Raw genomic sequence first — 15,207 nt, 5'->3', positions numbered from 1 at the left:
GACTCAAACTGGTTATTTTGTGAACAGGTGGAAATTAAAGGTCAGACTACCCACTGCTACCACACACTGACAATAGCATGAATAATGAAATAACGTTTTTTTCCGATATATTTGGAAATAACACATTATGACTGCATTCTTCTGTGTGGAAACCCCCTTGAAAAATTTTTAGACGGTTATACTTGGCCATCCACATCAATTTGAGTCAAGAGTGCAGTGAACATAAGTTACATTTCTGCCTTATAATTATCTATGGATACATTATGCTGTGCCGTGCACCGAATCAGAAAGAAATATGGTGATTAACTCTAATCACTCTGATTCTGCATGTGCGCAACCTGCTTTACTTTGCACTGGCATAGCTTTCCTCAGTGAGCTCCAGAAGTTGCTGTTGGCTCTTGCTGGTCTCCCTGAAGCCCAGTCCAGAGAAGGCAGCACCTTCAAGGCCCTCCAGACCAGCGGGGGCAGAGGCGGGTCCAGCTGGCCCAAGGAGGCTGCGGTTCCTCTGGTCCATATCAGCAGGAGTTTGAGCTGGGAGCCTTGTAGCAAAGCCTAAAGACATGGATGGAAGTATGTTTTGAGGCTGTTGTGGTGAATATTCATACAAACCAGACACTAGCATTTAGGAGAGGTTATTCTGCTATAACACTGATTATTTTGCCAAAGAAATAAGTGCTATGATAGGCTGTTAGTTTAGTACTAGAAATCAGGCTTTGCAACGTAGTAGTGCACCCTCTGGTTTGACACTATTGTTCAGTCTTCATTGGGAAATGACTTTCCAATAATAAAAAAAGGTTGCACAGGTGATGAGATGTACAGGCCTACTCCACCTGGATTCCTGATTCCAGCACAAACACAGCATTGCTGTTGGAGAGGTAGTCAGCAGACAGGAGACAGATCAGCATTCGGCTTCTTTGCAATGCATGTACCACATCTTCTGTGTACGCTGTAACACAAATTCAAACTAAAATTCTAATTTGCTTTATTGGCATGACAAGTATTCTCATATTGCCAAAGCATCAAATTGCGTAATGATGAAACAAAACAAAACAAATGCAGTAGTAATAATAGCCTAAGAATAATAAAGAACAACCGAAATGGGAAACAAGCAACAGACATACAATATTAGAAGAGACAGATGTGGGAAAAGAACAGCCAGACAAACAAACGAACATATCTGGACACAAGTCAAGAGTCGCTCATTGCCCCTCCTTTTATGGCAGGCTGCAACATAATCCCACCTAGGATTGTCTGGACAGTACTTGAAAAATATATAAATGTATTTGATATTTTAATATTTTATCAAATTTTCTGATGTCTTGATATTTGTTGCAGCTGGTCTCTCTCTCTCTCTCTCTCTCTCTCTCTCTCTCTCTCTGTCTCTTTCTCTGTGTCTCTCTCGCTCTCCCTCTCCCTCTCCTGCTCTGACCTCCTCCAGGTAGCAGGTCCCTGTCCAGCAGACAGAGGCGGTAGCCCCACTGGTCCTCTAGCACCCGGGGCAGCAGCACCTCCAGCGGCCTCTGGGTGGCGTCTCCCTCCTCAGTGTTCAGCTGGTCCATGCTGGATGGAGATGCTGCCAAGAAGATGATTAGGTTCTTTGTTATTAGTGTGCTTGCCGTAGGCAGAGCACACTCTTACTATCTTGCATACTTATTATTCTTTTTATTAGTGTGCTTGCCGTAGGCAGAGCACACTCTTATTATCTCACATACTTCTTCTTATTATTTTTCCGCCAAAAAGTTTGGCACGCTACTCCTACAGTTTTTACAGTACATACACATGAGACATCAAAACGTGTGGCTCATTGAGGAATCGTGTGCTATTACTTTTCTAAGAGATCCCTCATAAGCTCTTTGAGATATTAATGATTAAATGCCAATTTTGCCATTTCAGACGCAATACACACCCATTGTAAAATAATGAGAACCATGTGGACTCAATCACATGATCACAGAGCCAGAAATTTAAGTTTCGTTTTGTCCGCCATCTTGTTTCTCCGTTGAGATTGGGAGGCTCCCACAGAGTAGCTGAAGCTAACTGAAGCTAAGGTAGAATCAGATCAGTATGGATGTATTTGGACTTTTATTCTGTATATTAAAAGTCTACTGCGGAGTTTTTTTACCGGCTGGCTTGATGCATTTGGGACAGAGGGATCGCTTACCGGCTGGCTTGATGCATTTGGGACAGACGGACCGCGCCGCGGAGATCGGGAGGTACGTTAGCACACAGTAGCTGAAGCTAACTGAAGCTAAGGTACACACACAGAGTATGGTGGTTTCTACGCGTCGGCCGACGCTTAACGGAGCTTCTCACGAGCTCATTGAGGAATCGTGTGCTATTACTTTTTTAAGAGATCCATCATAAGCTCTTTGAGATATGAATGATTAAATGGCATTTTTAGACGCAATACACACCCATTGTAAAAGGATGAGAACCTGAGAACCGTGTGGACTCAATCACAGGATCACAGAGCCAGAAATTTAAGTTTGGTTTTGTCCTTGTTTCTCCGCGGAGATCGGGAGGCTCCCACACAGTAGCTGAAGCTAAGGTAGAATCAGATCAGTATGGATGTATTTGGACTTTTATTCTGTATATTAAAAGTCTAGTGCAGAGTTTTTAATGGCTGGCTTGATGCATTTGGGACAGACGGACCGCGCTGCGGAGATTGGGAGGTATGTCTGGTTTCTCACACACAGTAGCTGAATCTAACTGAAGCTAAGGTACACACACAGAGTATCGTGGTTTCTGCGCGTCGGCCGACGCTTAACGGAGCTTCTCACGAGCTTAGTGTTTAAGCTAGAGCGGAGCTTTTTTTATTAGCGGAAACTAGACATCCAGACGAATACGTAGGTACCAGCCATGTTATGTAACATAGCTCCAAAGTCTGCGAAGTTTTTGACAAAGGTAAATGGGCATGACTATTTTCAAACGGGTCCCTTGACCTCTCACATCAAGATATCTGAATGGCTCATTAGAACCGCAAGAGTCTTAGCTTTACAGCCATATCTGACATATGTCAGCTACATAGGGTATATGAGCTCCAGGGTACTAAAGACACAGTGTTCTGCATGCAGTGAAAAGATGTTATTCTCGCCTTTTTTTCTTTCCCTATTTCTGCACACTGTGGTACCTAAACAGTCATGGAATTGTAGAAATTGGGCATGGCTACAAAGCTGAGACTCTTGTGAATCCAAAGAGCCCAATTGCATTCATGTGTGATTAAATATGGCCTCATAGTAACCATTTCAATGTGATGACAGCATTTTTTATAACTTGACCTTACTGTATAAAATGACATGAAATGAAATGGTTGAGCTCATTCATGTCAGTGCTTCGACACAGCCAGCAGATGGCGACAGAGACCATGAGTTCCCCACATGGGCTTTCTGTCAGCCTCGGCGCCGACTTTGTGATGCGTTTAGGATCCTTGGAAAGCTGGGAATCTGTAGTTTCGTTCGATACCAAACATGTTGCTGTGCAGTGATGATAAAAGTTTCCCAGTGCCTTTGAACGCAACTGGCTCTGTTTACTGAGTCTAGTCTGTCAAAATGCTAACAATTGCAATGCTGCACCGCTTAGCAAAGCTAGTGAACGCCAAGTCTAAGGGCAGGGGCATCGCAAGGGCGGCAAGCACACTTAAATTTTCTTTAGAAAATTTAGCCTTTTCTAGTTGTTGTTATCTTATTTTACCACGTAACTGAAACCTGGGTGGAGAAAAAATATTTTCAACGGGTAGGTCTACCTTCCGCATGAGTTTCCGGGCCAGATGGTGAAAGCAGGGCCAGACCTGCCGCCCTCTGTCCTGAGAGGCTCCACACACACGACAAAAATACATCAAACTCCTTCTCATCTGTTCAGTAACGATGGATGGGAGAGAGAAAAATTGGACATCACAGCATTAGAAATTTGAGTTCTCTTTTTAGCTATACATACTTTTCTATATGTGACTTTAGTGACACTTTGCACTGATCTTATTCCAGTGTATTAACCAATGGAAAAGTATTATAAGCACACAATAATACTTAATGAATATCTTCCTCATAGGTAATGTGCTGGCCAGGGTGTAACAACATAATGTCAATTTGATTTTCATTAAGTACTACATCAAGTATAGTATTATTGTGTACTTCCAATATTTGATGCAATAAATTGCGTCAAATTAAGTTTTTTTGGAGAGCATCCATCGGCCTCCAAGAGTTGGTGATTTTTTTTCCTTTTCAAGTAGGATTAAAAATAAAATAAAAAAGCTATTGCAAAAATGATAGTCGATTCCCTTAGTATACGGAAATTTCTTTAAGAGAAAAACTTTCCTATTGTGGTAGAGCTTTATCTAGAATCTAAACCACATCCTGTAAAGACAGGCATGTAGGTGTAGCGGTCATGATGCCGGAGATGAGCTGCATGAGAACTGTTCTTGATATTCTGATTATCAGACAAGATAATCAGAGACAGATAGAGCATCAACTTTCTGACCCAAGACATCTAAACTCAACTCATAAATTAGGAGTCAGAAAAAGTGCACTATCAAGTCAAGTCCCTTGTGAATATAAAGAACAATTAAGTCTTATCAATAAGGAATTGATAATGAATTGATGAAATAAAATTTCAGTGCACACTAGTACCAATTCCAATAGTAACCTTATTATTTGTTATTGTGCTGATTGAGTTCCTGTGTATGTGTGTACGCGTGCCTTTGTGTATGTGTCTTTATATGTGTGTGTGTCTGTAGGCCTGTGTGTGTGTGTGTGTATGTATGAGCACGAATGTGTGTCTGTGAAATTCTCACCCTCTCCATTGTTAGCTTGTTGGCAGTGGGATCTGTAGATCAGAGACAGTTCCAGCCATTTGACACGCACGATGATTCCCAGCCCAACTAACAGCAGCAAAGATGCAATGGGATACCCAACCAGTGCAGGCCACTTGACTGAAAGATAGTCCAGCATACACCCATTAGATACTGTATTATGTGTTTAAAGGTTGACTGGAACAAAAAACACCTGAACAATAACATATTTAGGAAAATTTTGAGATTGTCGGTAACAGCCAGTGGCCATATTTTTTTGATACTGGAGGTATTGTTGAGGAAGAAATGGAATAGTACCTATACTAAGCAACATTCCTATATACTCACTTAATATGTAAGTTTGACCCATATTTACACCTGAAGTGCCTAAAACTCCAGAATACTGAATCTGCTTCACCATTACAAGATTTAACTCTAAAGTAACATATTGTGTGTTTCTCACAGAACTGTGAGCCTGGAATGTGCAAATGCCCAAATCTCATAGATAACATTGACCAAGTGGCCTTGACAAAATAATAACGTGTTGTCTTCTCGAAGAAGGTGGTGACTTCTTATTACGCATTTCCTTAAAGTGCTAGAACTATAATTATCATTGGTTGTTCAGTCTTGTTCATATGACCTTTATACAATTTGACCTATAGTTTTATTATATTCTATCTGTATTAACATAATCATGAATATTCAACACTATAAAACTCATCCAGATTATTTGGAGTTCTTTGGCTCCCAACCTGCAGATTGAATAATCCTGTCAAACTGCCACTCTCTCGTCCTGAGTTTTCTTCACAGTAAGAAGACGGTAGTTAAGTTGAAAATGTTTAACTTTTTCTATGAGTTCATGAACTGTTAACCACCAACAGCAGTTGCCCCCATATGATCCACACCACAGTTCATATATGTGTTAGATTGTGTATGATTGTATACAAGGTTCATAAGACATGTTAAGGATTTCCTGCATGGAGAATCAAAAACAAATGTGTGACCACAAACCCCTGAAGCAGGGGATTTTGGTGGTTACTTCATGATAGGTGAGATAGAAAGTGAGAATGTTATGACAAAGTAGTAGTACTTTCACGGGAAAGTATAAATAAAGCACAGATATGGAACTGAGGGTAGAAAAATAGTACCTCCAGTTTTCCTCTTGAGCTTGATAGTGCCACTGCTGTTCCCCACAACGTTACTGGCAATGCAGGTATAGGTGTGGTTCAAGTCTATTAATGTCACTTCTTGTATGACGGCTGTCTGTGTGACCACGTACTCTGTGAGGCTCCGTCTTTTTTTTCTTAGTCAGGGAAAGAATTTCATCATGCAAGTCATCCCAAATCATCAATAGCTTTATCACACACTAAAATCAGATAGTGGAATGAAAGACAGAAAAATGTGGCAGTAGCAAAGACTTAATAAGGGGCCTAAAGTATAATATCTACACAAAAGATGATCAATTACAATATTTCCTTAATTGGGCCTGAACAACATCCTTCCCTACGGTCCAATGACTCACTTTTGATCCTCCATCTGTAGCGGATTCATGTCATCCTCGTTGCCATGGTTATTGGCGTACCATTGGACCAGTGGGGAAAAGTTTCTCTCGAAACCAAATGTCACCTCACATTTCAGAGTGTGAGACTGACCTAGAGGTAATACAGAAAGCTAGATAATGAAAGTGTAACCTCTCATCTGCCAAATAGGAGTTATCACATGTCTTATTTGCCCTTTCATACTTGCACAACAAGTGTTGAAGGTGCATGAACAAGTGTTTCAAAGAAGAGAAACCATTCACCTTATCATTATAAGGGCTGTTAAAGTTATGCCATATAATTATGCCTTTAATTGTCAGTGTTAAAAATTAACACTATGCCAGTGTTTATAGAAGTACACACCCATCAGAGTTAATTTAACACTTTTAGTTTTGAACAGCAACCCCAGAACCATATCACCTCTGTGAGTGGACAAGCAACTCTCCAATCAACACTTATAAACAATTGTCACTGAAAAACATTTGTTCACACTGGAATATTGGCTGTGAACATAATTATTAGGCTGATTATCACCACAATTTGGCATCATGACTGATTTTCAAGATTGGACTGAATCCATGCCACACAGTAAATTTTCCATTATTAAGTTTTGATTTTCCACTGACAGTTATTTTGATTTGACAAGTGTTGACTTGAGTGTGTTTCGTCCATTCTGACAGCAGATATGGCTCTGGAGCGGCTGTTCAAAACCATCCAAAAGTGTTAAATGAACTCTCTGATGGGTGTGGACTTATTTCAACACCTGAATTTTACAGTCTCAGAGTTAAATTAACACTGACGCCGCTTTTGCTGCATGTCAAGGCATTGTGGGAATATATAAGGTAACACTTTTGGATACACTTACCTAGCTCCACTTCCTCGGTCTCACTGCCATGAGGGAAGATAATCATTGGAGAGTCCCTCGTATCCTGTGCTGATGGGGTGATGGGAATATTGTCACATAGTTCAGTATGATATTCTGTCTATTTCACTGTGTCTCTTACTGTAAAACACACACTCATACACACACACACACACACACACACACACACACACACAAATCAGACCTGAGCCCCTTGATTGGCCTTCTGAGGTGGGTGTAACTAGAAGATAGACTTGCATGCCAAGGTAGACAGAATGTCGTGGCACACATTCTGTGGCCTTCAATTCCTTCATTTATATTCTTTGGCACCAACTTGTGGCAGTTTGTTGTAAAAACGGTGATAACTGTTTTCTTAGTGGTCAGTTCAGATCATGTGACTCATAGGTTAAAAGTCAACCAGGAAAAGACTGTAGTGTGCAAGAAGTTCTCCATGTGGTCAGACAGAAAGCTCCTCTCCTTTTTTCCTTTGCGTTTGTGCCTTGGAGAGCCTTTGCTTGTAAGTTTTGTTACCTTTTCTGTGCAAATGTGCATATAAATAATTTGGAATTCATACGTTTGGATTAAAAACGAACTACTTTGTGATAATTTCATTTGCTAAGGTTAAAAATGCTAAGCTAAGCTAAATGTAGCTTCTTGTCGTAGCATGTGCATGGAGGCAATTTGTAAGCAATGAAAATTCATTTGTGCTGTATTTTGAGAACAGTCTGTAACCAAAGCATTGTAACTTTGTATTTATTTCAGTTTTACAAAGAAATGAGAAGAGAAAAGAGGACTCAGTAAAACACCTTAACTTTACTCCCGTGTTCGACTTTCTCTGAATCTTGTTTGTTAGCTATCTGTCAGTTTGTGCGTAGATGGAACACACATCAAGGATGGAATAGTAAAAAAGCAACCTCACAGCGGGCGCTACAGTTCAAGGAAAGCAAGCTTCACCTCAAGCATTCCTCGCTCATCATCACGCTTCATACGCCTAGACGGCATCAACAATACATGATGGCAGAGAAAACACCTAAGATTGAAGGTTCAACGGAGCAAAACAAAGCATTGGAGACGAGATCCATAACCTCCATTTCAACAAGAGGATCAAGAAGCTCATCAGCTAGCATAGCCGCTGCCAAGGCTCGTGCCAAGCTGGAGGCCGCCCGAGCCAGGGCTGAATTCCTCAAGAAGGAATCTGAAGTTATGATTGAAAGGGCTCAATTGAAAGTTACAGAGGCTCGTATGGAAGCGACTCTAGCAGCTCTAAGGCATGAAAGTGAGGTAGCTGCAGCCATCACTGAGACGAAAGTGCTGGAGGCAGCAGCAGAAGGTGAGCGTGGAGAGAAGAACTCAGATGTAGACTCTGAACGCATTCGCGACTACATCCAGTGTCAGTCCCAGCTAGGGTCGACAACTCCTGTAGGGGTTGAGCCATATCAACCACCTCTAGAGCCCATCATCCATGAATACAGACCTGAAACACCATTGAGGCAGCATCGCTCTACAGCTTGAAATGTTAGAGCTTCTTGCGAAAAGCTTGATAATGATGATACAACACAGCAGCCTCAGAGGTCAACGTCAGTGATTCATCACGACTCCCCAGCACCGCCATTCACTTCCTCACCTATTAAGACTACACCACAGCCACCGCTCAACAAAGATACCAACATGAGTGACGTCGCAAGGTACTTAGCGCGCCATGAGCTCGTTAACTCAGGACTCACAAAGTTTGACGATCGTCCCGAGAACTATTGGCCGTGGAAGTCATCTTTCATAAACGCCATAGAGGGATTGCACCTATCAGCTAGTGAGCAGCTAGACCTTTTGTCAAAATGGTTGGGAGAACAGTCTGCACATCATGTGAGGAGGATTCGGGCCGTGCACGTAGGTAATCCTATTACAGGCCTAAGAAAGGCTTGGGAGCGCCTGGAAGACTGCTATGGCTCCCCGGAGGTTGTTGAAAGGTCTCTTTTCGACAGGATTGACAACTTTCCAAGGATCAGTAATAAAGATGCCGTAAAACTTCGGGAGCTTGGAGATCTCCTGCAGGAGGTGGAGTCCGCTAAATATGAAGGTTACTTACCTGGACTTACCTATCTTGACACCGCCCGTGGTGTAGCACCCATTGTAGACAAGTTACCTTACGGTCTTAAAGAGAAGTGGATGGCTCAAGGGTCCCATTACAAAGCTGTACATCATGTTGCCTTTCCTCCATTCTCGTTCTTCTGTGACTTCATCTGTAGAGAGGCACAGATACGTAATGATCCAAGCTTTGCTCTTTTATCAGGGAACCAAAGTTTGTCGAAACTGGAGCAGCCAGCCAAGAGGCAAGGGAAAAGCTCAGTCTACACCCACAAGACAGAGGTCTTGCCAGATACTGTGAGTCAGACAGGCAGTTCAAGTAGTGATTTGGATGATGTTGACAAGAATTGCCCACTTCATAAGAAGCCCCATCCTCTCAAGCGCTGCAGGGGGTTTAGGAGCAAGCCTCTAGAGGAGCGTAAGACTTTCTTAAAAGAAAATGGCATATGCTTCAGATGCTGTGCTACAACCACTCATCTGGCCAGGAACTGCAAGGCAGCCATCAAATGTAAGGAATGTGACAGTGACGCTCACATTGCAGCCCTTCATCCAGGACCACCCCTTTTAACCTCAACTGAGCATGGCGGGGAGGGAGAAGCTGAAGCACTTCAACCTGCTGTCACTTCGAAATGTACCGAAGTCTGTGGAGATGGTGGAAGTACAAGGTCCTGCTCCAAGATCTGCCTGGCTAAGGTTTACCCAGAGGGCCGCCCAGAGAAGGCAATCAAGCTCTATGTAATCCTAGATGACCAGAGCAACCGATCGCTTGCCAGAACTGAGTTCTTCGACCTGTTGAATGTCAAGGGAGCAAACTCGGCATACACCCTACGCACCTGTGCAGGTGTGACAGAAACCACAGGGAGAAGGGCCACAGGTTTCATTGTGGAGTCCTTAGATGGAGCGACAAAGGTGAAACTGCCAACTCTGATCTAATGCAACAATATGCCAGATGACAGGGCCAAAATACCAACTCCTGAGGCAGCGCAGTGGCATGCTCACCTAAGGCCTATTGCTCATCGCATTTCTCCACTGGATCCGGAAGCCCAGATTCTTCTTCTCCTGTGTCGTGACATCCTCCAGGTCCACAAAGTGCAGGAGCAACGGAATGGACCCAACAACACCCCCTACGCACGGAGACTCAACCTAGGTTGGGTCGTGGTAGGAGATGTCTGCCTAGGATCAGTGCACAAGCTTACAGCTGTAAGTACTTACCGCACCCATGTACTTGACAATGGACGTCCTTCCCTTCATCCTCCATGTCCTAACCGGTTCTGTGTCAAGGAGAAGACTATCTATCGAAGACAGACTCTTTTTGGAAATCATGGATAGAGAGATGTTCAAGGATGACAGCAACAGTTGGGTGGCACCACACCCATTCAGAACACCACGCCAGCGGCTCCCCAACAATAGAGACCAGGCATTAACACGCCTAACTTCTCTTCTACGCACACTGGAGAAGAAGCCTGAGATGAAGACTCACTTTGTCACCTTCATGGAGAACATCTTTAGTCGTGACCACGCTGAGATGGCCCCTCCCCTGCAAGAAGGCCAGGAGTGTTGGTGCTTACCTATCTTCGGGGTGTACCATCCACAGAAGCCGGGTCAGATCAGAGTTGTCTTCGACTCTAGCGCGCAAAAACAAGGCATCTCTTTGAATGATGTTCTTCTTTCTGGTCTACTTGGGGTTCTACTGCGTTTCAGACGGGAACTAGTGGCTGTGATTGCAGACATTGAGCAGATGCTCCACAGCTTCATTGTAAGAGAGGACAGTAGAGATTTCCTTCGTTTTCTTTGGTTCAAGGACAATTACACCAGCAAAGAAATCATTGAATACCGCATGAGGGTGCACGTGTTCGGGAACACTCTGTCTCCTGCTGTGGCCATTTATGGTCTCCGATGCGCAGCTGCCCACGGTGAAGAGGAGTATGGTTCAGATGCCAAGCGCTTTGTTGAGAGAGAGTTTTATGTTGATGATGGACTTCTGTCAATGCCCACAGCTGCTGGAGCCATCGACCTGTTAGCACGGACACAGGAGATGCTCGCCATCTCGAATCTGAGACTTCACAAGTTTGCCTCTAACAGCAAGGAAGTAATGGAAGCGTTTCCCGCCGAAGATCGTGCGAAAGGACTCAAGGACCTCGACCTGGATGTTGATCCTACTACTATCCAACGCAGCCTCGGACTTACGGAATATGAATACATGTATATACTGTATATATACTGTATGTGCACAGACTCCATTCATAATCTTTACTCACCTTTACTGATACTCAACTTTAGGCCTCGCACTGCCTTGACCTGAACCTCACTCTAAACCTAAACCTAAGACCAACAAATCATACTCACTATGGAGGAATTCCCTCATCTTTCTGTCCATGTGAGGATGTGTTCCTCCTAGTGACAGAAGTGCAAACACACACACACACACACACACACACACATAAGCACTTACGTATGACTGTGGCGTTAACTGCTCTCCTGTTGGTCCAAACGACCCCTTGCTCACGCGTGCGTATGTCACAGAAATATACATCATGGTCCGTTTCATAGACCTTGCAGAGACGCAAGTGACCTTTCTCCTCGCAGATCGGTCTTTTCCTCAGTTCAGATACCGCTCTGTCACCCTGCAGAAATACACACCAGCTTAGACTGTCCGATTTTTTTATCTATGATCCAGACACACTGAGTAGTAGATAATTCTATTTACGGATGTATGACAGGAATGTTATGCCACCTTGTACCAGATGACGTCTACGTTGGAGGCCTGGTCACTACAGTTGAAACCCGGACACAGTATCTTGCCACCCGCACCCAGGATCAGGGTTGCACTGCTCTCCTCAGGTTTGGTGCAGCCCAGACTGGTTTTCTCCAACACCTGTAAATGGAAGGCCAATTCCCTGCCGCTGGACAACAGGGACATGAGCACTTGCATCATCAGTCACATGTAGTATACACACACACACACACACACACACACACACACAGAGACAAAAAAAGAGAGGAAAATAGAGATCTACCTTGTCTCTTTCTACATTATTTTCTCCACAGCAATATCACAAAGCAAAAAAAAGTGTGTGTTTGGTACGGAGTCAGATTTGTCTCCAAAATAAATAAATGCATAAAACAAGTTTCACAAATGTAACTTGCTTGTAAAGCTTGCTGTCACTGACCAATACCCTTTCAGATGGAAAGTGTGCCCTAGTAGTAAATAGGTCAACTAGTTTAGGAAAAGCAGTAGTCATGCTAACAATGTAGATGTAATGGGTTTTAAAACCACTTCTACCTTGCCGGTCCCGCATGCAGGACCATGATTACAAACACGTTTCGCAGCCAAGCTTTCTTTAAACCCACATAACTTTATTTTAAATTCACGTCATGCTGAATTACAGGGACGTGCATAAAATGGTGCACAAACGGCTATATTTTTTCCATTTGATGTAATGGTGAAGCCATAAAAAGATGGCACTTTGGGTTTGAATATTTCACTCAATATCACTCAACGTACTCAACGTACTATAACTTCAATGAAGCGTAGGAACGAACAGATACAGAATATGTATGTGACACTGTGTTATACAGTATGAAACAAAATGTATTTTTTCTAACTTTGTACTTAAGAGGGAATTTAAGGGGAAACTCAAGGGGTTAAGAAACATGATAATTTACCCTGTGAGGCATTTGTACTTTCCAGAATGTTTTGCTTCAATAGCTGGGAACTGGAGAACATTGTCTCTAATGACCACACCTATCCCACTTCCTTCTTGCCACCCTGTGACGATGGATGGGTGGTCATTAGACCACACCACCTCCTGGTTCAGAGAGTTTCCACACTGCATCATAAAGTTTTCCCCCTCCACAGCTCTGTAGTGGTAGACTGTGGTTGCCTGTTGCAGATCTGGAGGCAGAATAGGAGGTTAGCTAACTGCTGGCTGTAGTCTCATTTAAATGTTTGTTTTAGTTTAATTGCATAGTTCTTATATATATGTTTAACATTTAACATTTGGGTTTAACATTTAACATTTAGATTTAGATTAAACATTTAGGTTTAACATTTAATATTTAGATTTAACATTTAACATTTAGATTTAGATTAAACATTTAGGTTTAACATTTAATATTTAGATTTAACATTGACATTATATTTAATATATTTTTTACAAGAAAAGTAAATATGACAAAGTTCACAAATATTGCTGTAAATCTGGTAAAAAGTGACTTTAAAAAATTCACATCACTTTTTTAAACGTTTGGAGCTAAATGTGGCGAAATCTTGTTGTTAATTTCAGTGTGCGCCACTTTACAGTCGGCGCCCCATACTTATATGTATGACATACCGTATGTTTACATGCACACCTCCCTCTATACACATACACAAGTACACTTCTTCAACGATGCATCTTTGATAATGAAATACAATTTAGTGTATACTACTGCAGTAGAAAACTTGAGAATAATTATGTTATGTGCACAACAAAATGCAAATGAAATACCTATCCTTTCCTTGTTGCGCTCCACACAGCATCCCTCCAAAAAAATGGGGATGATTGCAAAAAACAGAGTGTATCCAGTTTGCATCCCTTGTAAACTGGGAACTGGAACTGGAACTGTAAACATTGCTTGTTGATTTCAGTCATGATGCCGATGCCGAGAAATACATCTTCTATACATTTTAGCGCCTCTCTTTCATTTTCCCTGCATGCATAACCAGGTCTGTGTAGTTCAGCTTGGCTCAGGTCTGCAGCGTTTTCTCCTCATCTTTTTTTATGTCTGTTCCTCATCACTTAGCCAGATTCCACGCAACCTGCTGCACAATTTTCTCAAAACATCTAATCGATGTTGTAGGTGGTATCTAAGAGTTTCCTGTTTGGTTCCATATTTCATTGAAAATGTTTTTCACTTGAAACCCGCCCTGGTGATGTGTTCCTGTTACTACGAAAAACTGTTAGAAGGTGCTAGCCACTTCCTGTAAGCATTGCAGGGGAGCAGATATCAGTAGCTTTATCCTGCTTCAGGGAGGGAGACCCTAACCCTAACAGTCACTGTTGCCCTGCTAAATTTGGTTCCAAAACAACAAAAAACAAAGAAGGGACAAAAAACGACACATATAGACCGACATATGTTACAAAAAAGATAGTCAACAAAGTATAATCAATATTGAATCAATATTGAATTGTGAAAGACGAAAGAGGCAGATATGTGCATGTTGGCCAGATTATGCAAGACTTGTTGTGCAACATACAGATGACAATATAGGACAAGGGGCCCCAGGTGGATGTCAAAACCCACCCTACACCGGTGCGTACGTTTGACTTTTTCATCAGTGGTAAGTAGGGCTAACATGTAGGCTAGTGGTTAAGCCCCCCAGTTTCAGAGATATATTTGTACTCTTGCTGGCCTGGTTTCTAATCCTGCTGTAACGTTTCCTTGGACAGAGAACGGCTACCCAACTCCGGGGACCACCAGGGGTCCTTCAGGGAGTTGATGAAGTATTAAATTTCACCATTACTTCATTTACAAGAAGTTACAATTAGAGAATGTAGAAGAAACTACTATTTTGGCCATAGTTTCACTGTTCTCTCTACCTACAATACAGATAGTGACGGAATTCTGGACAAAATCATATCTAACAATAAAAAATATTCTCAGATTTGGGTCCGAGAGACAAAATCTCATCAAATGGGGGTCCATGGCCCTAATGTGTAGTAAATTAGGGGTTCTCAATATGAAAAAGGTTGAGAATCACTGACCTAAATAAATGAAAGAAGAGTTGCCTTTCTGCTTTTCTTAAAAAAAAAAAAAAAAAAATTCCTATATTTTCTGCATGGCCATTTTTGTGATGGAAGTGTTTTAACACTTGAGGTCACGAGAAAGGAACTAAAATAAACTAAAATAGATTCAGTGGTGTCGGCTGTTGTGCTATTTATTTCCAATGGCAAGATTAC

At 42.2% G+C, this 15,207-nt stretch overlaps 1 protein-coding gene across 2 annotated transcripts; it reads right to left on the bottom strand.

The window, feature by feature from the left end:
* Positions 1 to 139: 139 nt before the first annotated feature.
* LOC139924082 (interleukin-18 receptor accessory protein-like) lies at positions 140 to 14,051 on the bottom strand. Of its 2 annotated transcripts, XM_071915012.2 has the most exons (12): positions 13,756 to 14,051; positions 12,932 to 13,160; positions 12,000 to 12,168; positions 11,718 to 11,889; positions 7,187 to 7,255; positions 6,306 to 6,435; positions 5,932 to 6,086; positions 4,787 to 4,924; positions 3,743 to 3,850; positions 1,430 to 1,573; positions 831 to 946; positions 140 to 552 (listed from the first exon to the last, which is right to left on the bottom strand). In XM_071915012.2, exons 1-12 carry the CDS (start codon positions 13,877 to 13,879, stop codon positions 313 to 315), a joined length of 1,794 nt encoding a protein of 597 aa, XP_071771113.1. In that variant the 5' UTR covers positions 13,880 to 14,051; the 3' UTR covers positions 140 to 312. The 2 variants fall into 2 exon arrangements, with proteins under 2 accessions (XP_071771113.1, XP_071771114.1); XM_071915013.2 differs by lacking the exon at positions 12,932 to 13,160 and having other exon boundaries at positions 13,756 to 14,047.
* Positions 14,052 to 15,207: the final 1,156 nt, after the last annotated feature.

Source organism: Centroberyx gerrardi, chromosome 1 (assembly GCF_048128805.1).
Source record: "Centroberyx gerrardi isolate f3 chromosome 1, fCenGer3.hap1.cur.20231027, whole genome shotgun sequence".
In the NCBI taxonomy this organism is placed as follows: Eukaryota; Metazoa; Chordata; class Actinopteri; order Beryciformes; family Berycidae; genus Centroberyx; species Centroberyx gerrardi.
Note: the sequence above shows the minus strand (reverse complement) of the source record. Positions and strands in the feature narration are given on the sequence as shown.

Coding starts and splice junctions, on each gene's coding strand:
- LOC139924082 (XM_071915012.2), bottom strand. CDS start 13,879: ATGTTTACAGTTCCAGTTCCAGTTCCCAGTTTACAAGGGATGCAAACT. Junction 6,087..6,305: donor CTACAGATGGAGGATCAAAA/GTGAGTCATTGG, acceptor TCCCTGACTAAG/AAAAAAAAGACGGAGCCTCA. Junction 947..1,429: donor GGACCTGCTACCTGGAGGAG/GTCAGAGCAGGA, acceptor TTTGTGTTACAG/CGTACACAGAAGATGTGGTA.